At 39.3% G+C, this 26,879-nt stretch overlaps 1 protein-coding gene across 3 annotated transcripts in view; it reads right to left on the bottom strand.

Annotated features, from left to right (window-relative positions):
* NEK10 (NIMA related kinase 10) overlaps window positions 1-26,879 on the bottom strand; it is a 141,805-nt gene that overhangs the window by 98,718 nt on the left and 16,208 nt on the right. Inside the window, exons 7-21 of one of the 3 annotated variants that reach the window (XM_065399061.1) lie at window positions 25,952-26,030; window positions 25,255-25,322; window positions 23,846-23,925; window positions 20,661-20,747; window positions 18,066-18,290; window positions 17,028-17,167; window positions 15,852-15,913; window positions 11,856-11,933; window positions 8,656-8,720; window positions 7,080-7,182; window positions 6,840-6,968; window positions 6,205-6,342; window positions 5,163-5,208; window positions 4,355-4,476; window positions 4,059-4,161 (exon numbers count right to left, since the gene is read on the bottom strand). In XM_065399061.1, coding sequence (XP_065255133.1) covers window positions 4,059-4,161; window positions 4,355-4,476; window positions 5,163-5,208; window positions 6,205-6,342; window positions 6,840-6,968; window positions 7,080-7,182; window positions 8,656-8,720; window positions 11,856-11,933; window positions 15,852-15,913; window positions 17,028-17,167; window positions 18,066-18,290; window positions 20,661-20,747; window positions 23,846-23,925; window positions 25,255-25,322; window positions 25,952-26,030 — 1,525 coding nt within the window. Of the gene's footprint in view, window positions 1-4,058; window positions 4,162-4,354; window positions 4,477-5,162; window positions 5,209-6,204; window positions 6,343-6,839; window positions 6,969-7,079; window positions 7,183-8,655; window positions 8,721-11,855; window positions 11,934-15,827; window positions 15,914-17,027; window positions 17,168-18,065; window positions 18,291-20,660; window positions 20,748-23,845; window positions 23,926-25,254; window positions 25,323-25,951; window positions 26,031-26,879 lie in introns of all 3 variants that reach the window. The other 2 variants (XM_065399062.1, XM_065399063.1) reach the window with 2 other exon arrangements.

Raw genomic sequence — 26,879 nt, 5'->3', positions numbered from 1 at the left:
AACTATGTTTTAAATCTATTGGATCTCATGGCCCCAACTATCCTTCAGCTTCATTCTTTTTCATTGTTTAAAACCTAATACAAGATTTAAAAAACAGAAGGACAGAGCAAAGGTCACTGTAGTTCACAATGGCAATATATTGGAGAACACCAGTTACAGGTGAGTAAGCTTTCTCCATTATGCTATTGCCACACAGATTCTCATTGCAGGAAGGATATTTGGGGAGGTGAGCACTACAAGTAAAAACATGTTATTTTTAAAGTGTAAGGGGACTGTTGTCCCCTTACTAAAACTCAGTGGGGGTGATTTGGTTGGCTAGTTCCTAGAATCAAAAGAAAGGGGAAGGGTCGATGGGAAATCAGGACCCTCAGTCTGACTGTCCCCAGGAACATTGGGGAGAGGCCAATGCTTCAGGTCAGCCTGATTGACAGGATGGGCAGGCTAATCAGGGAGGCAAAGGGGATCAGACAGAGTGGGGCCGAGCTAAGGAAAAAGCAGGAGCCCAAGCTGAGCTGGGGAGCAGAGCTGTGCCAGCCAGAGGGGCCAGAAAAGCATCCCAGGAAGCAGGTCAGTGCTGGGAGCAGAGTCGCAGCAGCAGCCCACAGAGCAGACCAGTGCTGGGAGCAGAGCTGTAGCAACCAGAGGGGCCAGAGAAGCAGCCCAGGGAGCTGGAGGCAGAGCAGCAGCAGCAGCAGTGCTGAGGCAGAGTGGAGTTGGGCAGAGTGGAGCTGGAGCTGGAGCTGGGGCTGGAGCAGTCCAGAGCTGGGTCCGGTGAGCAGCTGGAGAGAGCGAGGGGGACCCTGGGAAGCGGGCCCAGTGCAGGGAGATGCCCCCAGCCAAGACACCTGGCAGGCCAGACTTGGAGGGGGATTGTAACCCCAATGGGGCGGGGGCGACGCTGGGAAGAAAGGTCCTGCCACCTAGAGCCTGAGAGCATGTGGCCAACAACCCGCAGCATCCCTGCAGCACAGCCAGGGCCTGAGAAGAGGCCTGGGACTTGTGAGGAACAGACTGAACTGCCCTTACATTCCAGAGGCGCTGGTTCTGATGTCCCTGAGCCACAGAGTGGGGTTACATGTTTTCCTTTAACCTTTCCCATTTTCCCCTTATTTTTTTAAATCAATTGCTGTTTAAATAAATTGTATTTGCTTTGAACTGTGTGTAATGATCAGTGGGTCAGGAAAGCATCCAGTGCAGAGAGAGCACCCCTGAGTGGGGACACCCTAGCCCCTGCCCTAAGTGACCACGACAAGGTTGGAGGTCGAGCCCCCCAGGAATCCTGGGCCCAGCCTTGTTGAGGTTATGAGGACTCTGCCACATAGGAGAGTGGAAGGGGAGCTCTCGGGGTCAGGCAGGCCTCTGGGTAAAGAAAGTGGGCGTTAGGACTCAGATCCTTTCACTAGGCCATTTCACTGGAGTAGTGTATAAGCCAGGAAAGTTCCGCACAGTAGCGGGACCATTCCCCTGCTTACAAAAGGGAAAACAATCCTAACAACTAGAGGATGTACCTTTATTACTCATTAATCTAACCATCACCTCCCTGGCTGCCCCGTGGAAGAGTTACTCCAGTTTTAGACAGGGATAACTTTCACTTGCCTCCGCAGGTTGAAGGTTTGAAAGTCAAAAGAACATGGAACTATCCTCCTCTGGTGTTACTCTGCAACTTGTTGCCATTGAGCTGTGGTTGAGTTTTGGTTAAATTCATGGAGCAGAACCTTTTTGTTTTATTTATGTTTACATTTATAAAATCTAAATATTTCAAACCTGCTGAAGAGCCAGGATTTATGACTTTCCAGGACTTGTGTATGTATTTTCAACTACATCAGGCCCTATGTATCTACCTTTATATGGAGACATTATACTTGGTCAGATAAATAATATACCTCCTCCACAAATACCTATTATGCTGTAGAATATAATTACCAAAACTATAAATAATCCAATCCTTGGTTTGTATGGATTGTATGACTTACTACAGGATGCTATGTCAATTCACAGATAGAGAATGTTTTAACTATTGCTAGGAGGAAAGGAATGAAACTCTATTACCATTAAGATTATGAGACAACAATTTCAGTGATATTCAAAAATAATAGAGAAAAGGCCATCATGTCCCCTCCCCCCACTGCATATATGTAGTGCAACATATTATTTTATACACTAGGTAAAATAACATGGGGTTCAAATATGCAATAATCAATCACAATAGAGAGGGTTAAGGACAGAGTTTCAGACAATTTTCCTGTCTGAATTCTAATGTTCCTCAGGTACAATTTTGGGCATATGTTTTAAAGTTGCACTGCATTTTTCTATATAAACAAGTAGGTAGGCAGAAAGACAACGCAGTAAACTCAAGGCAAGACTGCCTCTCAGTGGTAGTATGCTTTTATACAGTATGACTACATATTTTTTAAATATTCTGAATGTATATTTTCATAATTCAGAGGTAAAGCACCATTAAATCATCTTCATTTAAAATGACACAATTATTAGGAATCAATACTTTTTAGTACATTAGATTTAATACCACTCAAGGAACTCTCCTCTGCATATTATTTGACATACCTGACTCCTGCTAGAAAATTACAGTATTCGAATATTACTACGTTTTTATCTATTACAGTAGAATGGTCAGTCGGGGTGTGTGTGTGTGTGTGTGTGTGTGTGTGTATGTGTGTGTGTTTTAAACAAGGGAGGTTGACTTTTGTAGCCAGGCTTACTGTTGCTATTCTCTGTTACTCAGAATCTATATTTGGTTTTGCATCTTAAGCAATAAAAATAATGTAGCAGTCCATTTGCTATTATGAACCTGTATTTTGAAAAAAATAAAGAGAGGACTCTGAAGTGCCTGGTAGGCCAGCTGAATGTTCCAGCCTGCATTTCCGTTCAGTCACAGAGAACACTGCATTAAAACCTTGCAGTTCTTTGGAATATTTTTCATGCTCAGAGGCTGCTTTCAAATCCAATCATAAAACCCTACCTGTGACTGGTTTCCTTCTGACCACTTTGGGGAGACTGGAGAGATGCATGCCAGCCACATACCGCACTACAGGACTAGACACATGAGCATTATTCAAGCATAAACAGCATCCCTAACACTGTAATTGAGTACTGATAGGGGACAAGTGAGCTCCTGGTGCAAGAAGAGCCTAAAACATTTGTTTAAGATGATCATGGAGAGGTTAGTATCTCCCAGTCATAAGAGAGACAGGTGTTTCTGGACTAAGCTGCAGTGGTGTGCTGACCAGAGAATGTATTTGGCCCTCTCCTCATCTGACCCATCTTTTCTGGCAACCAGTCTCTTATTTGTACCTCTTGCACTTCGTCACTGTTTCCTGCTTCATGGTGTGCACTGTGAAGCTGGTACTTTTACACAGACTGGAGCAGCACTTCAAAGGAGGCACTGTGGCATGTAGTGCAAAGGATTTTAGGCTTTGTCATGCTGGAAGACTGTCTGCCACACAGACCTGCAATGGGAGGCCCTCCCCTTGTGTGTACCCACAACAAGCAGAGAGAGAGAGACTATAGTCTGAAGCAGGCTTGTTGTTCACTTACAACCAAATGAAACCCACAGAAGAGATGGCCACTTCAACTTTGTACCTTCACTGGCATGGGGTGACCAGATAACAACTGTGAAAAAACGGGACGGGGTGGGGAGTAAAAGGCGCCTAAATAAGAAAAAGTTCCAAAAAACGGGACTGTCCCTTTAAAAACGGGACATCTGGTCCTCATTAGATGTGGTACCTAAAGTATCTGTCTATCTTGCTTTTCCAATTGACTTTAACAGTTGCGGTCTCTCTTACATCATCATCGATCTAATTGTACTTTTTTTAAAAGGTGACATTGTATGCTCTGCAATATTAGGTGCACACAGTATAGTTATGATTGGTAAAACCTGATAGTTGTGTTCAGGGAGTTTACATTAGCAATTGTTTTACACAACTGTGTGATTCTAAATTAATTCACTAGAATCCCCCACTCTTGAAGTTTGGTGAACAAGGCTGGTGAACAAAGTGAACTGGGCTGAAACCCACTGTGGCCACAGAAATTCCACTTACTAACTGTTACTTTGTCTTTATCCCCCAGCATGATATTGTTTGGAGTGATGTCTCTATGGACAATCCTCTTCTCCTTGTGCAAGTAACGGAGAGCTAGACACAGCTTCAAAACAAAAAGACATATAAAGAATTTTAACTGCAACCCAAATAAAAATCACATAAAATTATGTTAACATTTTATGACATGAGTGCTTCGGCACTACAAGTATTATTTTATAAATTTATTAGTCCAACATATACAAATGGCTCTACAAATTTTATAAATAAAGGTCACAAATTAAAATGCATGTCCTTACTTGTATAAATATATTCCATATTCTATCTTCTGTAAACTGTTGTTGCCTTTCTTTCAAAGAATGAAAGTGTTCTCCCAGCGGTGCCCCTTCTATGAGCTCCATTACTATGTAGAGCCTGTCATCTATGCACAACAAAAGGAAATGGCAATCCCAAAAGAATATTACATTCATATATCCAGCATATCCACAGAAAACATGATCTTGGTCAAAATGTACATATATGATTGTTATTTTATTACTCTGCTTAAATTATTTGTATGTGCAAATATATTTTAATGACTACTCTTGTTCTTGTCATTCAAATTCGTTCTTCAGAGTCACATCTGCTGCAACACCTACAAGAAATTAGATAGCTAATAACAACAGCCAGGGAGGACAGCTGCCTATAGTTCATGCATACAAAAAGGGGCTGGGGGGAGAAATGGAATGAATAATTCATGTATCAGTCACCACCCTGTATTATGATCTCTTTCCCATCCTCAGCATCTCAATTTTGTTTTTCAGACTGTAAATTCTTTAGAGCAGGGTGTGTCTTATATGTTTGGACAGGGCCTAGCACATTACGGGTGCTACTGCAACGTAAATCAATGTAAATAATAGCTATTGTTATTTACAGGCTGCTGTAGCCAATTTTTAAACCAACACTTAGGTCTAAATCTGTCTGAGCTGTAGTGCTATTCTTAAGAGAAAATTAACTCCTACTGTTCAAGTTGGATAGGATCTTTCCTGGATCTACTAAGTACTTTTATTATGCTATTATTTCTTCATGACAAACAACATGGTTTTTAGTCACTACGTTTTTACTCACTTTCCAGGAAGGTTCTGTAATATCGTACAACATTGGGATGATAAAGCTACAATAAGAACAAAAATTAGACAGTTGGAATTAATGTTAGATTGAGGGCACAATTTTGATAACATCAATCTATAAATTGAACGGAATAGCAATAGTTTTAAGACAAATATTATAAAAGTTTCCGAAATTTGTATTCCAAAAAACTTCTGGATTTCAGAGGGTTGTAACTAATTCTATCTGATAAATGTGCCTTTGCCTTATGGGGGCATATCAGACAGGATTTCCTCTCCCCATTTGCCCAGATGGCATAAGGACTCCCTAATCACAGTCACTCTAGGAGTTGACAGGGTAGCCTGAGCCATTGTTGCCCATTCTCCCAATTTCAGACTTGGAGGGAAGGTATATTACAAAAAGGGGTGTTGAAGATTACTCTCCTTCCCCAGCAAAACCAGGAAGTTCGGAGAACAAACAAGATGATTCTGACTTAGCCCCTAACAGTGGAAGGAATGGAGCAAAGAAATACTGGGGCAAAGTCATTAAGCCTGCACAAAGTCCCCTTTTCTTCAACAGACAACCCTAAATCTGATTTGCATTCAATATTGTTTTTAATTTAAAAATCACATTTAGGTTGAAAAGGAGAACTTGTAAGTTACAACAGTGACTTTTTCGGACTAAAATCTGACAATTTCAAAGCCAAGAAAACTTAATATGGAATAGAAACACTGGCCAACTTTTCATTAGGCTGTTGCTAACAGATTATGCTTTATTAAAGGAATTCTTTTAAATTATTGAATACATCAGTTAACAAGCTCAGAATTTCCAAGTAACAATAAGGGCTTGTTTACACTGCAGCTAATACTGAATTGTTTGTAATGTTTGGAGTCATGTAGATGGGCCACTGGCATTTTTTACATTGTGTTGATCAGACCAAAAACACCACCAGCAGCTGGCAGCCTATATACACTAGGGCTCCCAAAACCACACCTGAGCTGCTGTTAGTGATGGTGAGAAATTTTTAGAAAATGTCCCCTAGTGAAGGGTTTATGACACTTACCTGTTCTTTAATGATTGTTAATTCAGAGACAATGTTCTTTACACTGCTGTCTCTGTCTTTTTTGTCCTTTCCAAATGCTGGATTATGTAAATTGACTTCTTTCATTGCCAGTAGATTTTGGCCACTATGTTTTCTAACCTACAGTGAGGGGAAACGTGTAAAAATTAACAAAAAAGGATGGGGTCAGAAAGGACATTAATCATATATATGTGGTGAGTTAACTCAGTCTAAATCTCTCTCTTAAATTCTAAAGTCATTATTCTTTCTGTAGTTAGTGTGATATCAGCTTAAAAAGTGTTGGAGACCAATGATGCAGTTAGCAGTGTCCTGCAGGGTTTGCTTAGATGTTTTAAATAACTTAATAGATGCTCTGTGTGGGGCTTTGCAGAAACAGTGGTGTGAATCCCTGCAGATTACACAGATTTGTCACACTTTCTAGCAGACAGAACTGCTGTCTGTGAAAAGTAGTACAAAGAAAAAGAGTAGTAATAAAGATCACTGTTGTTCTGAGAAACATATTGGCCATTTTTCTACAAATGGTGTCAAACAGATTCACAATAAACCTAAAAAATGGTGGAAAATACCACAGAAATGTCAACAGAAAATTGTTAGTTAATATCAAAAAGCAAGTTTACCTTATAAACACTTCCAAAAGCTCCACTGCCAAGATGATCTAAAATCGCATAATTGCCTATGTATTTTGATGGTGCTTTATTCTGATTAATGCTTTCAATATTTTCAGCAATTTGCTTCAGTTCATCCTCCTAATTATAAAAAAATTTTAAAAATGTAATTTTGATGATTTACATGTGCAGCAAACTGAAAAGAATAGTTATTTATTAACCTTATGAAAAAATTAGAAATTTTGTGCTTACCAGTAATGAATTTAGCTTTGATACCAGCTCTTCATAAGCACTGATATTACGAACATAATGTCCAATATCAATGAAGATCTCAAACAAATCAGTCGGGAAGAGTCTAAAAATGTTTAACATTTTTATAAATTTAGAGAGTGTTCATAACGGATTTCACACTGAGAAGACTTTTTTAACTAATGTATTGCTACTCCTTATTTTATAACCTTCTAAATAATAATTATTTTTGACCAGCCATTCAAATGTTCCTAATCTCAAATAGCCACCATCTGGGACTACAAGGAACTTCCAAAGGTCCCAGCTGGGATTAGAACATCATTTTGCTGGATACTGCATAAACATAGATCCTACTCCAGACAAAGGTGGAGATTCACTGAAGTCAATGGAGCTCCATGTGGATGCAATGGTGTATCTATGCAATTCTGTACAGGTTCTCATATTGCCCCATTGCTGTATTATCTCAGCAACTTCCAGTAGAGCATTAAATGATGTGACCAATACTTGTTTATGTGCAGGATTGGGGCTATAATCCTTATCCCAGATTTACAATCAAAAAGACACAAAACAGACAAAGGGTAGGGAATGGATTTACAACACACAAGCCAATAAAATAGTGAAGAATTGGCAAAGCCTTGTTAGTTACATGTTTGGTTGGTGTTTTGTTGTTTCCTTTTTTCAACAGGAGCTATAGGGAGGGTGAGGAATGGCAGGAATGGAAATCAGGAAGTAAAGGAATTGCAAAACAAAGGATGAGGAAATGGCTCAGTCACAACTCAAGCCCTATTAGTACTGTACAATCTTTATAGGCTGGAGCCCTTCCAGGAAAAGGAAAACTAGCCAGTAAGCTGAAAGGGGTGTGTGTATGTTTATAATTCTATCAATTTAAGTCTTTCGATAACAAGTGACGGATAGATAAGAACTACCAAAAGTCACAGCCAATTTGCAGTTTGATTGTAATTCTTATGCCACGGTTTGGCATGTGGTTACACATAACCTTCCTATTCTAACCTTCTGGTAACACCTTTCTAGTAGAGATGGTTATTGGTGGCAGACATTTTTCTTCATGTAGGGTTATATTTCCCAGCACCCAGCCCACGTAAACAGGCTTGATGTAGGATCAGTTCTCAAAAGGGATGGGTAAAGAAAGAATCCACTCCTTCCCAACTGCTCCATATCTGGTACTGTAGTTCTGAGGTTCCATGTTGCTTCTCATGCAGCTACGCTAATCTTCTGGGAAAAGGCTGATGGACCTACACAGTGGCAGATCCAACAGTCCTAACTTCACTCCACCTCCAGCTTGCTCCAAAGCTTGCTATATGGAAACACAAGAGCAGCCTCTATAGGGCTGGGTTCTGTAGAGTTCCTACGATGCAGGCCCACTCCACTAACTCTCTAAATCCTGCCTTATACAGCAGTACTGCAATGGTTCAATTGCAGGCACAGCCAGCCATTTGCAGCTGTGGAGAAGACTGGAGGATATGCACTCTCAGATTTTGTTTGTTTGTTTTTTTCTTGTTCTCTGGAAATCAGTTACTACATTTGAAAACTGAGCATGACATTAATTGAGAAACCATACCTTTTAAAGAGATGTCTATTTCTTTCCATACTGAAGAGAAACCTCAAGGCTCTGAAAGCATAACACTGGGGTGGGAGAAATGCTTAAATTAATAACAAATTATGTACAAATTAAAACGCTGCTCATAAAACAGCAAAGGCCCTAAACATATTTTTTTAACCTTAATTTTTAAGTAACTAAGTAGGCCAGGCTATCAGCATGGTAATCATCCTCAATAAACCAAAAATAAACAGCTCTATACTTTAGTCACAAGCCATCTGGTCAGTGCATACTGTATTTCCAATGTGGGCAGGCCCTCTTGAAAAAAAACTATGGATCAGCATAGCTACACTAGATACCGAATAATTTTATTTCTGCACTGCTGAATTTTTGAGCCACATTCTGCTCGATGACTCCGGTGCAGCCCAATGGGGTTACACTTAGGTAACAGGGAGCAGAATTTGGCCCTTTTTTCTGGAAACTGAAGTGTAGAGCCCTAAAAATGTCAACAGGAGACAAAAACAAAAACAAACAAACAAAAAGCCCTAAGTCTACAAGAATCTGAAGATCAGCCACAGGAATACACTTGATCTAGTTTACAAAAAATGATCCACATAGTTCTGTTTCTATATAATCACTATTAGAGAAAATAAACAAAAAAAAAATCATGACAGGCATGGGTGAAATTAGAGTCTCTTAGTTAATATAGAGATTTTTAGGTAACTCTACTTGAGTTCTCCCCAACTACATCCATCTATCTAAGCCAATGCAAAAACTAGCTAACTAAACAAAGATGACTGCAATGTGTAAGTCAAAGGAAAATGAGTTACCAAGACTCTGAAATAGTGGAAACAATAATATAGATCTAAATAATATTCAAACTGTTAGATTACATTCGTGACTAAAAATCCTATTATGGGTCCAATCCAGTCATCCTTACTCAGACGGTAGGAGTTTTGCCTGAGTAATGACTGCAAAACAATGAAGGAGATAGAAGCTAACCACTATTTTTGAGGGAAGCAGGGCATGAATCACCAATACTGCAAGCAAACAGTCTTATTTAAAGAGCACTGTTTTTTCTTAATCCAAAATAATTGCCCTTTGAACACAAGAGAAACATTCATCTTGTAGTTCCAATATTCTTCTGAGACTCACACAGTCAGAGGGGTCTGTCAGTGTGGAGTAACTTGCAGGATTGGAGCCATAGTTATTACTTTGAAGGTTCTCCTTTTTAGTGACTGTGCATAGACCCTAATGTAGGAAGGAAGCAGGGTTATATGACTGAAGCACAGGACTGAAAATCAAGAGATCTGTCCTCCATACACAGCTCTACCACAGACCTTCCTGTGTGACAGTCAGTTACCTCCCTATTCATTTATTTCCTACCTGTAAAATGAGAATACTACTACTTTCCTTCCTCACAGCAGTATTCTGAGCTTAACACTTTAATGTCTGTAAAAAGCTTCAGATTTAAGGCAGCATATTCTTTACATACTGAATGAATGGGGAAAGAATGATTGTGATATCATAACTACTCCCCAAGTAATGAATTGTGATTCCTAAAGAAGTAGAAAGAATGAAGAGACTGATTAGCAAGACAAAGGTCTTGGGCCAAATTGTAAGAAAAAGCCCATGAAATTAATAAAATTCACAAATATCCTGGAAATTAATAATTATGAGAAAGGAACTATAGAAAAGCAGCATGAGATGTTAAACATGGTTTGGATTAAAGATAGATTTTTTATCATTTGCCTGGATGTGGTGGGATTTCTGTTTAGTATATCAGCACTGTCATAATAAAACCCTTGTTACTAAATTAACTGATGTCACTTTATATTTAAATCATACTACATTCACTCATGATCTATTGTAAAATATAATCTCTTGTAACTTTATGCTGAAGTACTAAATTGGAGTTAATAACACACTTGGTAAATTAATCTAATTAAAAATATGTATATATTTGAAGCTATTGTTAAACAGATGCCTAACTGCATTAAATTAGTTTCATAAAAAGATTATATAAATTTACTCCCTCTTTAATTTCCTTCAAAGGATAATGTTACAAAAAGTTTTAAATTAATTTAGGTATTATTAAAAAAAACTTTAGTGCAGATGATAGGCACTAGTTAACATTTGAGATTGCAGTCTCATCTGTTAATCCATAAAGAGTATATGCAGCATACATCAGCAGTGTAAGATCCCCAAACCACTTCTCCAGTGTGTCTCAAGCCTGATCTGGAAGGACTACTGTGGGAAAAGGCAATAAGAATGGCCATCTTTCCCTCTCTACTAAGATTTTAGTGACATGGACAACTACTCACTAGAAATCAGAAAGACACCAAACTCATTTCTCAGAGGCCACAGAATAGCAGTCAGATAGTTAAAAACTATTGATCACTACCAACCTGGGTTGACGCTAACCAATGAATTTACATAAAATTACATAACAAACACAGAAGCCATCCGATCTTTAGCAAACAAAGATTGATCATTCTGCATTTTAATTTACATTACTTTATGTTGTGTTTTGCTATACTTTATTTAATAATCACAGCAAGGTGCTCCCACTCAAAAGAACTGAAGTCAGTAGCATTGTGTCGAGTGTTTATCGGCTTTCAGTGAAAGACATAGGCTTGACAAAGGGAGAATGTACATTGGGCTGTCTGGAAAGTGGGATTTCATCACATCTAAGGCTATGTCTACACTACGCAGCTTTTAGTGACATGGCTGTGCCGCTACAGCCGTGCCGCTAAAAGGCACGCAGTGTAGCCGCTGTTTGTCGGCTCTCCTGCCAACAAAAAACTTCCACCCCCAAGGAGCGGCGGTAGCGTTATCGGCAGGAGAGCGCTCCTGCTGACCAAACACAGTTCACACTGGCATTTACCATCGACAAAACTTTTGTCTTTCGGGGATGGAGGTTTTAACACCTCTGAACGACAAAAGTTTTGTCTTTCACTTGTCAGGGTAGACATAGCCTAAATATCCACTTTCTTCAATGTTACATAGAATACAAGAAGCGTAAAGTGTTTTATAGCAGAATAAAAACACATAAGGTCATGATTTAACTTTTACTTTCCTGTGGTATAGCCATCTGCCATTTGTTTCATGTATTTTTTAATAAAGTGGTTAATAAAGTTGCTACTGTATATTAAAATACCAAAAATCATAAGATAAATTTCCAAAGACTGTGTAAAGCTTTCAATGTGAAAGAGAATTACCTGTAATAAATTAGCTTTTACTGCATTCCTTTGTTTGTTTGGTAAAATCAGTTTTGCTATTGTATATACCCCATTTTCCTGGAAAAGAAACATAAAGGAAAGTCATCAATGTTAATGCTGCTTTAGGACAAAAAGTGCAAACAAAATTAAATGTTACTTCATGTAAACAATTCAGAAGTTAATGTCAATTTGAAAAGTTCTTAGCCATCTATTATACACTAAGTTTTAAGGTAGGATCAGTGAAAAGCTCATAAGAGCAAAACCATCATTACATTCACTGTAAACTGATCCTGCACTTGAACCCTTGCAGATGGACCCTGAAGCCATGTTGAGCTGCAATGAAGTCAAAGGGATTGCACCACTAGAGCTCCCATCATCCACTGTGCATTTTGGAATGTCATGATCAGAGATTTATGCACCAAAAAAGCCCTGAACTGGAATAAAACCCTATGTGATAGTTTTGGAAATATGTCTATGTCCCCAGTCTGATTCTGTGAAAATCATGTCGTAGATCAGAAAAAAACAAAAAACAAAAAGAGATGTACTGTTTTTAACATTTAATCTGACTTAAATATAAAAACAAAAAAATGGATTCCACTTAAGATAACATATGTGACTCAGATAAAAATGGTTCCCTAAACCTATATGGTTTCTATAATTCTAGTGTTTACAGTGGCAGATTAATTTACGGGCCCAGAGAGCCTGTACCCAGGGTCTCTGGCCAATTTTGGGGCCCACTGCAGGAGCGCTGGAACCTGGGTAGAAGTGGGTGGGCCACCGATGCCAGAACTATGACCCCACATCCTGCTCCTATTCTTCCCCTGAGGCCCTGACCCTCACTCCTCCTCTTTTCCCTGGGGTCCCACCAGAAGCCAGAGCCAGGCCATGGTAAGAGCCACCACGTGAGCCCCAGTTGCTGTGAGGAGCCCCAAACCCTCCAGCTGCCCGGGGCACACCACCCAGGGCAGGTGGAGAGTCCAGGGCTCATCACAGAGGCCTGGGTTCCGTGGGCAGCCATGGCTCTTACCACGGCCTGGCTCTGGCTTCTAGCCTGGCCAAGGGCCAGACTTGCGGGGGAGAGGAAGAGCAGGGTGTGGGGCCCATAGCAAGGGGTTGTGGTAAGCCTAAAACCTCTTTGTGCCCAGGGCCCCGATAAATCTTCATCTGCCTCTGAGTGCTTAAGCTATACAAGGAGTTAATTTTTTTCAGACTCTTTTCTACTCCTCCTCTTGCCCAGTAGGCACCGAAAGTATTCCAACACCCTGTGCCTGTTCTATCTAAGCACTCTCCTTCCCTTTACTCCAGTGGTTCTCAAATTGTGGGTCAGGACCCCAAAGTGGGTTGCAACCCCGTTTTAATGGGGTTGCAAGGGTTGGCGTTAGACTGGCTGGGGCCTGGGCCCGAAGCCAAAGCCTGAGCCCCACCACCTGGGCCCAAAGCTGAAGCCTGAGCCCCTCCCCGCCTGGGCCCACCGCCCAGGCCCAAAGTTGAAGCCCGAGCCCTTCTGCCTGGGCCCGAAGCCCAAGCCGCACCTCCTGGGGCCGAAGCTGAAGCCCGAGCCCACTACCTGGGCCCAAAGCCAAGGCCCGAGCCCCACTACCTGGGCCCAAAGCCCAAGCCCCACCACCCAAAGCCCAAGCCCGAGCCCCTCCACCCGGGCCCAAAGCCCAAGCCCAAACCCCACCACCTGGGCCCAAAGCCAAAGCCCAAGCCCCACCACCTAGGCCCAAAGCTGAAGCCTGAGCCCCTCTGCCCGGGCCCACTGCCTGGGCCCAAAGTCAAAGCCCGAGCCCTTCTGCCTGGGCCTGAAGCCCGAGGCACACCGCCAGGGGCCGAAGCTGAAGCCCAAGGCACACCACCCAGGGTTCAGGCTTTGGCTTCAGCTTGGGGTGGCAGGGCTCAGGTTACAAGCCCCATGCTTTGGGATGAAGCCCTTAGGCTTTGGCCCCCCCATCTGGGGCGGTGAGGCTTGGGCAGGCTCATGCTTTGGTCTCCCATCCTGGGGTTGTGTAATAATTTTTGTTGTCAGAAGGGGGTTTCAATTCAATGAGTTTGAGAACCCTTGATCTACTCCCTTTAGGTACATCTCTGGGTTTAAAGTGAATGTATTGATGATTTCACTCATGTATCATTCATGGTCTTGACTTAAAATTTAGTATATAATAGAGGTCTATGATTTTTTTATTTGGCGTTAATTACTGAGTTCTAGCATCTTGGGGTGTGCATGGGATCCATACAAGAGTCCACTAATTAAAACCATTTTTAGAACCATAAATTCTAGTCAATTAAAATGATGTCACTTGTTTACAAGTCCTGAGATGAAATGCCAGAGTGTTTGTCAGTCAATTCTAAGACAATTTTTTTCTATCCTGAATATGTCAAAAAGAAGGAAATAGATTTATGAGTTGACAGTTGTTAACCAAAAGAAACTCATATCTGAGCAATCCTACTTATACACTAAAATATAGCAATATTGGCCATATTGCCCAGCCAGTTCTTAATGAGTTCTGCCTAAAAATTAATTATATGATAGTGACTAATAAGAGTTAATAAGCCAAATGTCTACAAATAGGCATTTTGCATCCTTGTTCAATACTGGTAAACACACTAGCAGCAGAGTAGGGTCCTTTCATAAGGTATTATCCTACTCCTGAGAGTTTTGCACTTGACTTCAGCAGAAGCAGACCCATAGTATTTAAGTGGGTGGCATGCACATCAGTGTGCCCTGTCCAGCACTTTGAGATCTATGGATGAAAAGCACTCTATAACATCTAGGCATTGTTATCTCCCAAGGAGGTGTAGCCTTCCAGTTATGGACACGTCCAAGCTAGTATGTATCCTGCAGTCAACAACACACACTTGCTGGGGCCATATATTTAGGGTGACCATACGTCCCGTTTTGGCCGGGAAAGTCCCTTTTTTAAGCCCTGTCCAGGCTGTCCTGACTTTTTTTTTCCCAAAAGGAGGGATTTGTCCCGTTTGCCTTTGCTGACTTGATCAGTTGGCAAGAGCAAAAGGACAAATGCCCATTTTTGTCAAAAAAGGGGTTGCAGTGTGGAGGGGGCCAGTGGAGATGCCAGCCCTCCACAGGGGGACTTGGCAACAACCTCCTGAGGGGACCCCCACAGGTTTCCAGTGACCAGGCAACAGCCTCACGTGGGGAGGGTGTGCCTCGGGTGAGCGGCTGGGGGTGTCCCATTTTCTCTTGGGGAAATATGGTCACCCTACATATACTGTACTCCTTTCATAAGGGCAATAAGCTGGGCATTGTGGCTGTATGCCTTTGGCTGTCTTCCCCAGCAACTGCAGGCCAGGATGACTTCTAAGCAGGATGTACAGCTGGAAATGCTTTATTCCCACCTCCATGATTCCCCTGGACAAAATCAAGAATTTGCAAAAGGTGAATGTAACAAAGTGGCTTGCCCTGTGGGCTGGAGAGCCTGGGGCTAAGCCAACCCTGGTAATGGAATGAGCCTCACCTGAGGAGACTCAGGCAATTCCCTATACAGAGTAGAAGGTGGCTGCATTAAAAAGGGGAAGCCCAGGAAGCTGCGCTGGTGGACACTTCTGGGCCAAAAAGGAAAAGGCTCCTGCAGGACCAGTACGCTTAGTGAATAAAGCCCAGTGTGACTAGGAGGCTGCTGTAGGGGTGGGAAACCTTGCCTGTGTTTGGGACTGGACGTCAGAGCCCCAGTGAAGGAGAGCTTGGAGGACTGGCTGGGAGATCAGACCAGGATGGAAGAAGAGCCCTAGGGGTGAAAAACAATGCCAGAGGTTATGGGCCTATTACTGTGAGATTCTGGGGCCTGTGATGTACAAGAGGTCAGACTAGATGATCATGATGGTCCTGTCTGGCTTTAATGTCTATGAGTTTATGAGAGTTATAAACAACCAGTAAAAATGCACAAGGAGACACAAGTAAATAAACAAGAGATACGAAAGTGATACCAGTGATACACTTAAACACCTTACCTTAACTGAATAAAGTCTTCCTACCTGTACTACTTGGTGAGCATTAGTGTCATTGAGCACCAGTTCAGTAATTGCAGCACAACAAGCTAGAATGAAAAATCATATATAAATATTCAGGACCTGATTCACAAAGGTACTTAGGTGCCTAAAGATGCAGATAGGTGCTTAACAGGATTTACAAAAGTACCTAAGCAAGTTAGGTGCCTACCTCCCATTGACTTACACTAGGAATATCAAGGAAGCAGTCATAAAAAGTACACCAGAAATATGTCCCAGACAGACTCTGATGTTAGGTGCATGCTATTTCTTTGAGAGGACCGTGATACTGAGACCTACTAAGCAATGTCACCTGAGCGCTACTGGGTCCTGAGAGGTGAAACTGAAAGTCTGAACGAGTTCTAATATATTATCCCCAGGATAAGCACATTATGAGTAGGCTTGGCAGAACTTAATTTGTATTTAATAATTTTGACAGATATTATTGTTTATTTTAAGCATTTTTAAAATTTTTATCAATTTAAATTGTCACAGTTATGTAAAATTATGGGTTTTAAGCATTTTTTCAGTTTTTAGCTATTTACATTTTCATAGCTGCAAGAAATCAAGGGGGAAGGGTCACAAATGTGTCAGACAATTATTTAATGGCAGTAGACATTGAGATTTTAAAAGTTAAACCTTTATAACAGTTAAAACACAAATTGTCAACATGACATCAAAATATACAACATATATATCCTTAAATCAAATTCTAATAAGTTCTCAAGCAGCATTTTTCTTACTTTGGTTATCTGTAAATTTTGATTATTATTGATGTGTTGTCAGTTTGTGTATGTATGGTGGAATCGTGTTTACCAACATTTACTGATAAAATCTAATCCTTTCAAGGCTATTTATGAGTACACTAAAGTTGGATATGAAGCAAAACTTTAATAATTGAATTTAAATTTTCCTTGAGTTAAAGCAGGAGTTTAAAACAGAAACACCAGTTGAGCTCTTGAATACTACTTCCTTCATTTTGTGATGAAAAATACATTGATATTGCACATCTCAAAAACCTCACAGCTGACCTGATTCTCCTCCTCTGCAGAGTGAATGTACAATGATACCATTCTGATCTGATAACATTGCGCCCCACTTTGTCCAGGTATAAATGACTATAAAAAATGTAAAGCTGTGGAAAATCAGGCCCAATATACATACCTGCTTGAAGGGAGAAAGTATTTTCTTGTATTTCTTGAGGACTTAAATCTTCTGACAAACGAAGCTGTTGGAGTCTCCCTGCTGCATTTGCACTAGATAAACTCCCAACAGAAGAACGATCAGAAACTAGATTTCTATCTCTGGAAAAACAAATCACAGCGTAAAATAAATATTTAATAAATATCTTTGTTAGTCATTTCTGAAATTTGCCTGGATTCCTATTTCTGTCTCTATTCTCTATATCTACATATATTCCACAATGAAAAATGTAAAAAGCACTTATGCATTTCAAATTAACATCAAAAGCATCAGATATAAACCACACAGTGAATGGGTAAACAGTTTAGCCCCCTTTATAGTTTCAAATAAGACATTGTGGGGAAGAGTTTGAACTGTAACCTACATTTACTAAAGCAAGTACTGATTTAGGGTGCTCAACTACAAATATTTTAATGGGGCCTGATTTTTAGAGGATTTTCTGAAAATTAGGCCCCTTGAAAATAGCTTAAGTTGGGCATCCAAAAACTCAGGTATCCAAAATCATTAGTCACTGTTGAAAATTTAGGCCCATGGTCTTATCACTAGACTGAAAATTTAACATACTATAAAAAAATTCATAAATCCAAATAATGAAATAGATGTCCCTTTCTACCTGCCTAATCAACATGGAAATTGTATGCACACTAACTATATATTTTATCTCTATTTAACTGATTTAACACAGCAAAGCCATGTTATACTTTTGAAAAGCATAGTATATTTGAAAAAAATACACTTCATAGTCATTAATGTTTGAATTATCCACCTGATTTCTTTTAATTTCTGCAGTACGCAAGGTCTGCAAATACCATCAGAAGCAGAGGATGAAAGCATTTTTTTATACATTGCCCTGGCTGGGATAATTCAGTCGGTGTTGGTCCTGCTTTGAGCAGGTGGTTGGACTAGATGACCTCCTGAGGTCAAATGGTTGTGTGATGACCTTAAAATATGAGGCAAAGTCATTGACAATTATACTGATCTTGAAGACTGAAGACCTACCCCTGTAATATATGAAGGAGTTGCTTGATACCGCCCCAAATACGGATTTCCACACTAGTCTCACAATCTTCACAAATCTGTACCAGAATCCAAACTACACTCCACAAAAGCTTGAGATGATCTGAATGAAGCAAACTGAGCAGGATAGGAACTCCTTCATACAGTTTCACTTGCTCTTTGACTTGTGACTCAGCACAGAGGAGGCGTAGCAGCTCTGCAGTCAGCCTAGAAAGAGATCAGCAACAAATTATAACCACACCATATAGGTCACCTGTGTTAAATCACCCAGACAGTTAATTATTATTGAAATTCCTATTACATTCTTGTTACTTAGTGCTACTGTATATACAAAGATGCCCAAGTAATCTAGAATACATTTTCTGTTAAGTTACATTCAATAAAGTGTCATATTTTATTCACCCATTAAAAAGGCCCTAAACTTTATTAAATGAAGCCTGTCACATTTTTGGTGTGCAGTAATTCATAACACTAATATGTTTGTATCACTTTCCTGCACGTGTATTATCTGTGTCTGTTCAGACATGTCTGAAAGCCTCTCTAAATTCACTTCAGATGGGGCTCTGAAATCAGAGATGGTGCTATAGGGCACTTAGTCAGCATGAAGACAGGTTTCAGAGTAGCAGCCGTGTTAGTCTGTATCCGCAAAAAGAACAGGAGTACTTGTGGCACCTTAGAGACTAACAAATTTATTTGAGCATAAGCTTTCGTGGGCTACAGCCCACTTCTTCGGATGCATAGAATGGAACATATATTGAGGAGATATATATACACATACAGAGAGCATGAAAAGGTGGGAGTTGTCTTACCAACTCTGAGAGGCCAATTAAGTAAGAGGAAAAAAAACTTTTGAAGTGATAATCAAGATAGCCCAGTACAGACATTTGATAAGAAGTGTGAGAGTACTTACATGGGGAGATAGATTCAATGTTTGTAATGGCTCAGCCATTCCCAGTCTCTATTTAAGCCTAAATTGATTGTATCTAATTTGCATATCAATTCAAGCTCAGCAGTTTCTCGTTGGAGTCTGTTTTTGAAGCTTTTTTGTTGCAAAATTGCCACCCGCAGGTCTCGTCATTGAATGACCAGACAGGTTAAAGCGTTCTCCTACTGGTTTTTGAATGTTATGATTCCTGATGTCAGATTTGTGTCCATTAATCCTTTTGCAATTCATACTCCAGACTCTGTGACACTGCAGCTAATACAGTATACACAGCCCTTGAATAGGTGGAGACCCATGTCTTGCAGGTTCCTGCAATTGCAGGGCTGGCAGCACCAGCCCTTTGCATTACTGTGTTAATATTCAGCGAAGCTGGATTCTGGTTCCATCGATAATGCTTTCCAGGTGAACTCGTCAGCCATTGCTATCGTTTTTCTGAATTCCTTCTTTCTTTTTAATGGATTACAAGAAGTGGTGGATGAACTTCAGAAGGTTCATAGGTTATGGTAGAATAACCTATGGTAGAATATGGATCTTTCTCCACACTTGTGTTCACAGAATTGGCTGGAAATGTCACAAGAAAAAGTTCTCACAAGATTTCTATTACTTCCTTCCTCCACAATATGGCTAGAGAGACCACAAGAAAAGGATATTTCACTGTGTTTTGGCTCTTCTACTTCCATCTGGAATCACAAAGCGCTGAAGTGGACAAAAATTAAAACTCATATTTTGAACCTTCAAACTTAGCTAATTTTTCAACTTCAATTACTTCTTCCTTGAATTTGAAACTTAAGACTACTGTAGTCACAGAGCAATATTCAGCAGAGAATCTTTTCTGTCATGGTCACTCCTTTTTTTTTTTTTTTTTTTCATAATGAAGTAGTCTTTTTTTTTAAGTTAACCAGAACTTTTTTCAAATATGCCAGAAGATTCAGTTTGTTCCTGTTATTTGGTTTCCCTGTCCCTAATTATAAGTTAAATATGCAATAAAACCTCTGTTTTAAAATGTCTGATATTCTTTGGTGACTGGAATGCAATCATGTTTGAGAGAGTGTTTTTGATTTCTTGATGTTTTGTACTTAATAGCCAGTGATCACTTTACCACCAGTTTCTTTCAAATATGGACTTATCAGCCCTAATCATCAAGTCCAACTGAGCTGTGATGACTTTAAAGTAGGTGGAAATATCTTTGTACACCTCTGATCCACAAGACTGTTGGGATCTGAACCAGTCCCAGATATAAACTAGAGCAGTCTCAGGGCTGCTCAAATTTATGCCATGTTATAATGGCCCCCAAGTGAAATACCACAGTCCAGCATGCTCTTTGGCCATGCCTCCAGCTCCCACAGGTGGCAGTGGTCTAGTGCCCAGGGAATTCTCAGTTATCCTTTAGGGCAGCTTTACAGTCCATTTATGCTGAATTGTAGGCTAGGATGTAACCCATCAATGGGAAGAAAGACAATAACATGTACTAGATAACTACCAAAGAACGTTTTACTGCATCAATATCTGATTTTAAATGCCACAGCTTTGAAACTTTACCACTCTAATTAAATAAATGCAATATGTCTGTAAATCAAAATAAAATTTAAAACAGAAAAGTATTTAACATAATTAGTCTATAAATAAGGTCCTACCTTTTAGATAGCAAGTCATATTCATGTAATATCACCAGCAAGTTTTCTACAATGGTGAGCTCACTGATCTTCTCCCTACATTCTGGGCTACAAATGGAAAATTTTTGGATATTTATATAAAATAAAATTATATGAAAAACAAGTGTTATTTTTACTTAACTTCTGCCCACTTATACTTCATCATCCTTTGCTTTGGCTCACTGTATTTCCTTATGGCTCAAGTAATGATGTCACACTGTATATGCAGGTTTAAAAATACAAAAATAAGTTGGTTCCACACTGACACTGCATAAGTTTACTCTTATTTTTTTTTATAATACATATTGTTTTAGTGAAACATCAACATGGTAAATGAGAAAAAAAGGTTAAATATTTAATATGCTTAGAAAACTAACTTTGAAAAAACTAACATCAAAAGCTGAGGTTTAATTTTTTATTATGCCAATATAATGTCTTCATATTTTTATTATATTCTATTACTATTTTGCTTATCCCGTGCAAGTGTAAATAAAAGTAGTTTATGTGAGGAATATTCAATGGAAGCTGCAATTTACAAGTAAATAACTGAATTTACAGGGCATCATAATCACCAAATTCTTTAACTCTAGAAGATTATAATAACCTAGGCCCTGATTCAAGAAAGTATCCATATTCAGAATAACACTTAAATATGTGCTTAAGTCCCGCTGACTTCATTACTTAAAGTTAAGGACTTACTTCTCTCCTGACTCAGAGCCCTAATTTGAAATAACTGCTTACCCATTATATAGGATGTTCTTTTCAGATAAAATTAAGAATCTTTAAAAATAATTTAAAAGAGTATTAAAGAGTACACAAGTGAGGGAAAATCAGTTTTAAATTACTACAAGGAAAAGCAAAACATACAAATGTACTAAAAGAAGCAGAGTTAACTGAAAGTGGCCTAATTATTCTGACAAAGGTAACAGCATTTTTGGAAAGCTGCTGAAGACAATAATGGATTTAAGAAAAGCATAGATTACAAATTCAGCCCTTATCTTCACTAGTAGGGATTTGGAATAAGCATTCTTCTGAATTGCGAGTGGATTTTACATTTAGGTGATGTCTACACTAGCACTTATGTTGGCAAAACTTTTGTTGCTCAGGGTTGCGAAAAAACACACTCCTGAGGGACATAAGTTTTGCCAGCATAAGCACTCATATGCACAGCGCTATGTCGGTGGGAGAAGCTCTCCCGCCAACATAGCTACTGCCACTCGTTGAGCTGGTTTTATTACGTCAACAGGAGAGCTCTCTTCCTGTCAGCCTAATGTGGGCTACAAATGCTCTTACAGCAGCACAGTTGTATTGGTACAGCTGTGCCACGGTAAGCTTGTAAATGTAGACATGGCCTAAGTAAACCGGAGAACTTATGTGTTCTTTTGGGGGTGAAAAATTCTGGTCTTTGCAGGTGTGATTTGTGCAATGGTATTTGAAAATGAACAACCTTTCAACATCAGGTTAAAGATATTCAGGCAAGATAAATGTATTTCACTCCTAGTGTAAAATTAAATGGAAGACCAAAATATCTATATATTATTATTCTGATTATCTCGGGGGGGGGGGAGGGGAGTTAATAGAGAATACAAACCAAAATATGTTTCAAATGCCTTCTGTTTTGACAGAAGAGAAGAGAGATTCTGGAGAAGTCTCAATGAGGACTTCTCACAACTGATTGTATCAACTTTCTACTCTTTTCACTTTTCTCTCTCTCTGTGTAAAATCTCTAAAGCATAAAGTTGTTCTCCAAGTTTGGAAGTCAATAGAATAATAATGGAGAACATCAACTCCAAGGCCTGCATAGGGACTGCGGGATGGGACTGTATGGCCCCAATCTTGCAAAGTGGTCCAACATGGGTATAGGGTCTGTCTTGAAGGATCAGAGACTATGTGTATTTAAACAACTGGAAAGAGTAAGGCCCTGATCCTGCAAAGGCTTATACATGTACTTTTCAAACTGTGAGCAGTCCCACTGGCTTCAGTGTAAAGTTAAACTGTAATGCTGGTAAACCAAGTGCCAGCTCTGATCAATGCTGTAGGCATTAGCTAAGAACTGACAAACTCATAGCAGAGCAGACCAGTTCACTTATATGTTAGTGTTGCTCAAAATAGGTATTAGTCTTATAAGACTATTTAGTGTTTAGACTCTACAGAATATTTGTAAATTGCTGCATGCATTTATCTTATTTGTAATTTCTGTATTCAGTGCTATAAGGAAATATATAAGTTTTGCTTTAGGACTTTGAAAATGTTTGCTCTAAACATATGAAATCAGATGGGAAGAGTGTTTCTCCCACCCATCCAGAAGAACAATCAAAATGAGATGGGCCATCAAGGAATACAAAGGATTGGTAAATGGCCCTATCAGACCTTGGAAATGCTACATGCAAGGAAGCTAATCCTATGGACTTGGAGGCTTATAAAGTAAATAAAACAAAGGTATAGGAAAATTTGTCATCTCTTTGCTGTTTGAACTCTCACAGGGCCAGGAATACTCAAGTGAATCCAGAGATTCCGGGGGGTTACCCCTGGGTCTGTCCTGAAAGACATTTTGAATTGACAGATCACTACAACTCTGTCACTCTTAGAATTTAGATTGTAACTCATTTGTGTGTATATGTTTGCTTACTTTAACCTGTAAATAACTAATTTCTTTTTCCTACTTAGTAAACCTTTAGATAGTTTATTATGGGATTGGCTATAAGTGTTGTCTTTAGTGTAAAATCTAGACCAATTGATCTGGGGTAAGTGACTGGAAGCAACCTGAATATTTCGTGATTTTTTGGTGTAAGTGACCATTCATCACTAAGTCCAGCTTGCTTAGGTGGCAAGATAGACTGGAGAGTCTAAAGGCACTGTCTGTGACTCCATGGTAAGACTTGTTACAATGATCTAGGAGTTCATATTTGTCATTGGCTTGGTGAAATCTAATTATAGAATTTACCACCCATTTTGGGTGTATGCCCTGTTTTTGACAGTCTACCCTGAGGTAGGCACTCACGGTTGTGAGCCACTCCAGACAGACTAACATAAGCATATGTCTACATCTCTTCAGGACAGAGACTTTAGCTTGTACAGTAACACTTATCCCCCCAGTATATGTCAGCTTCAATATTTTGGCAAGAGCTAAGATTAATTGCAAACAACAGCTATTAAAATGAACTTACCTTTCTGCTAAGCTAGTAAGAGCAAGGAGTGCACCCAACAGCACATTACTGTCTCTGGCTCCTAGCAAATTTACTAAAGTCTGGAAAATTAGAGATTTAAAAAGATAAATCTATAAACATGATATGTTTTTCAATTAGGACCCTAAACATGCATATTTGTTCAGTAAAATTTAAATGCCATTAAAATAAATAAATGTACATATCTAGCAAAGACACTAAATCATCATTGAATGCATGACTAGCCTTGGAGATTTAAAATAAATATATCAGAAAAGCATTTTGCTCTTTTCCATACTTTCCAAGTCTTAAGGTCAGGAAAGTGTGTTTCTCCTCCAATAGTCAACACAGTATCTGAAACAACTCAAGCAGGGTAAAGCATCTGCCCTACTTCAAGTACTAAGGGTGGCATCTGCTGCTGCAAGACACTGAAAACCCTGAACTTAGGTCTGACCAAGTAAAAAGCTTTTTAGCTTATATTTAAAATAATTATGTTTGTAATTTTAAGGCCTCACATGTATTCTGTTAATAACTCAGATCTTAAAGTGATTTATGTATTTAATATTTTTATAAATGCAGTTGTGGTTTTCTAAAATAAACCAGTTTTCCATTTTTACTTGTTGTAAGCCTGCCCTACTTCATGGTCTGCTTTTTTCTCTCCTGAACCATCTGATGTAAATAAAATTGCCTTCATTTTGCATCAGCAAACTTATACCATGAAACACTAGTTGCACTAGTACTGATCTCAACTGTTTCTAATTTTGGCCCCAAATCTACAAACAGATCGCACCAGGTGAACACCCTTGCCATCATGATGAGCCCCAATGAGGTCAAAAGTGTTCCACACACGTCTGTGGGAGGGGTATGTCTGTACTGCAATTAAAAACCCGCAAGTTGCCTGTGCCAGCTGACTCAGGCTTGTGGGGCTTGGGCTAAGGGTCTGTTTAATTGCAGTGTAGATGTTTGGGCTCTGTGACACGGGAGGGTCCCAGAGTTTGTGCTGCAACCTGAGACATACCCTTAGAGACCTGATTTTAGGATCAAGGCTTTTGTTTATAGCAGATATTTCAAGACTATTTATACCTTAATAATATATAGTTTAACAAAGTAAATTTGATGTTGCCTTTATAGGAACAAGCTTCACCAAAATGTTTAAAGGGTTAAATTAACTCAATGAAATGATCCACAATTTGTGCATAAGGCCAACACAAACATCTCAGCAGCTGACGTAAAAAGAGACAATTCAGATGATCTTAGCCCAGACTGACAAGTCAAAGAACTGATGTTAGCTTATGTTACAATCATTTGGAAAATGGAGGGAGTTTGATCCCAGCTTGATCAAATATGGGAAGCATAAATCATTCACACAGGTAGTTGATTGGTTATAATTAGCAGTTCTTTAAACCACTTACTTTATGTGCTCCACTGGCTATAACCCATTCTCTTTGATCTTTAACAGCAGAGAGTTTTTGAAAAATATCTGTGAAATGAAGGAAATCACATAAACTGAGTGTCTCAAATTTAAGATTTTTCATTTTATTAATAGAGTAATAAAATAACAGGTCTAAAACATTGACTTACACTCTGAAATTGGGTATGTTCTTGACATGATATAATTTATAACAGAGTCCTGTGGCACCTTTAAGACTAACAGATGTATTGGAGCATAAGCTTTCGTGGGTGAATGCCCACTTCGTTGGATACATCCGACGAAGTGCGCATTCACCCACGAAAGCTTATGCTCCAATACATCTGTTAGTCTTAAAGGTGCCACAGGACTCTCTGTTGCTTTTTACAGATCCAGACTAACACGGCTACCCCTCTGGTACTTGATATAATTTATGTTATTCAATATTTTAATGTACAAAGAAGTGCCAATTTCTTCAGAAGCAATATTACAGATGTACAAGAGTGAGATCTGCTATTGCGCTGTGCTTTCGTCTACTCAAGTACTGTTCTCTTTTGCATGACCATGATTGGAAAGTGTCTAGCAACACCACAATTGCTAAACTATTTGCAAATATTTTAAGCATCCCTCAGTCTGTCTTATAAACTTTGCTCCTCATCCATATTAAGGTTATAAGTGCATATGTCAGTTACAACACTCACATGTCATGTTGACCAATTTGTCTACATTATGCTGCTCTTCTCCATATCCAAGATATCCATTTGCTACTGTTTCCATATACTGTAAGTGGGACAAAATACAATGTTAACATATATACAGTAGAACCTCTATTTTACAAACTAATTGGGGATTGACGAGTTCATATATGGAAAAGTTTATAAAATTTAACATCTCAAAATTACAGTAGGTAGGGTGCATCCGTCACAGTATGCTGCAATCTATCACTTTTTCTTGTCCTTCAAACTACTGCAAAGTGATTTGCAATGCACTGAAGGCATCTAAATGTGAAAGGATGCCGACTTGTTCTTCATCAATATTACTTTCATTTTGTGATTTTTATTTTTCCATAGAGAAAAATGGTTTTTTTTTTTTTGTTTTTTTTTTTTTTATATATAACTGGTCAGTTGTAAGATTGGTGTTTGTAAAATGGAGGTTTCACTGTATAGATTTGAAAGTGCTATGCACAAGCATTGCCTGTAGGTGGTGTACCAACTTCACAATAGACTATAAACTGCTATGGCTGAAGGACACTAAAGCAGTGGTTCTCATCTAGGGGTACATGTACCACTGGCCCTGGGGGTAAACACAGATCTTCCAGGGGAAAACACTAGCAAAGTGAGTATAAACTAAAATTTCATAGAGACAATTACTTGCTCATACTGTTCTATATACTTATACACTGAAATATAAATACAGTATTTATATTCCAATTGGTTTATTTTATAATTATATGGTAAAAGTGAGACAGTACGCAATTTTTCAGTAATAGTGTGCTGTGACATTTTTTATTTTTATGTCTGATTTTGTAAGCAAGTAGTTTTTAAGTGAGGTGAAACCTGGGGGTACACAAGACAAATCAGACTCCTGAAAGGGGTACAGAAGCCTGGAAAGGTTGAGAGCCACCGCACT

The sequence above is a fragment of the Emys orbicularis genome, chromosome 2 (genome assembly GCF_028017835.1).
Source record: "Emys orbicularis isolate rEmyOrb1 chromosome 2, rEmyOrb1.hap1, whole genome shotgun sequence".
Lineage (NCBI taxonomy): Eukaryota > Metazoa > Chordata > Testudines > Emydidae > Emys > Emys orbicularis.
Note: the sequence above shows the minus strand (reverse complement) of the source record. Positions and strands in the feature narration are given on the sequence as shown.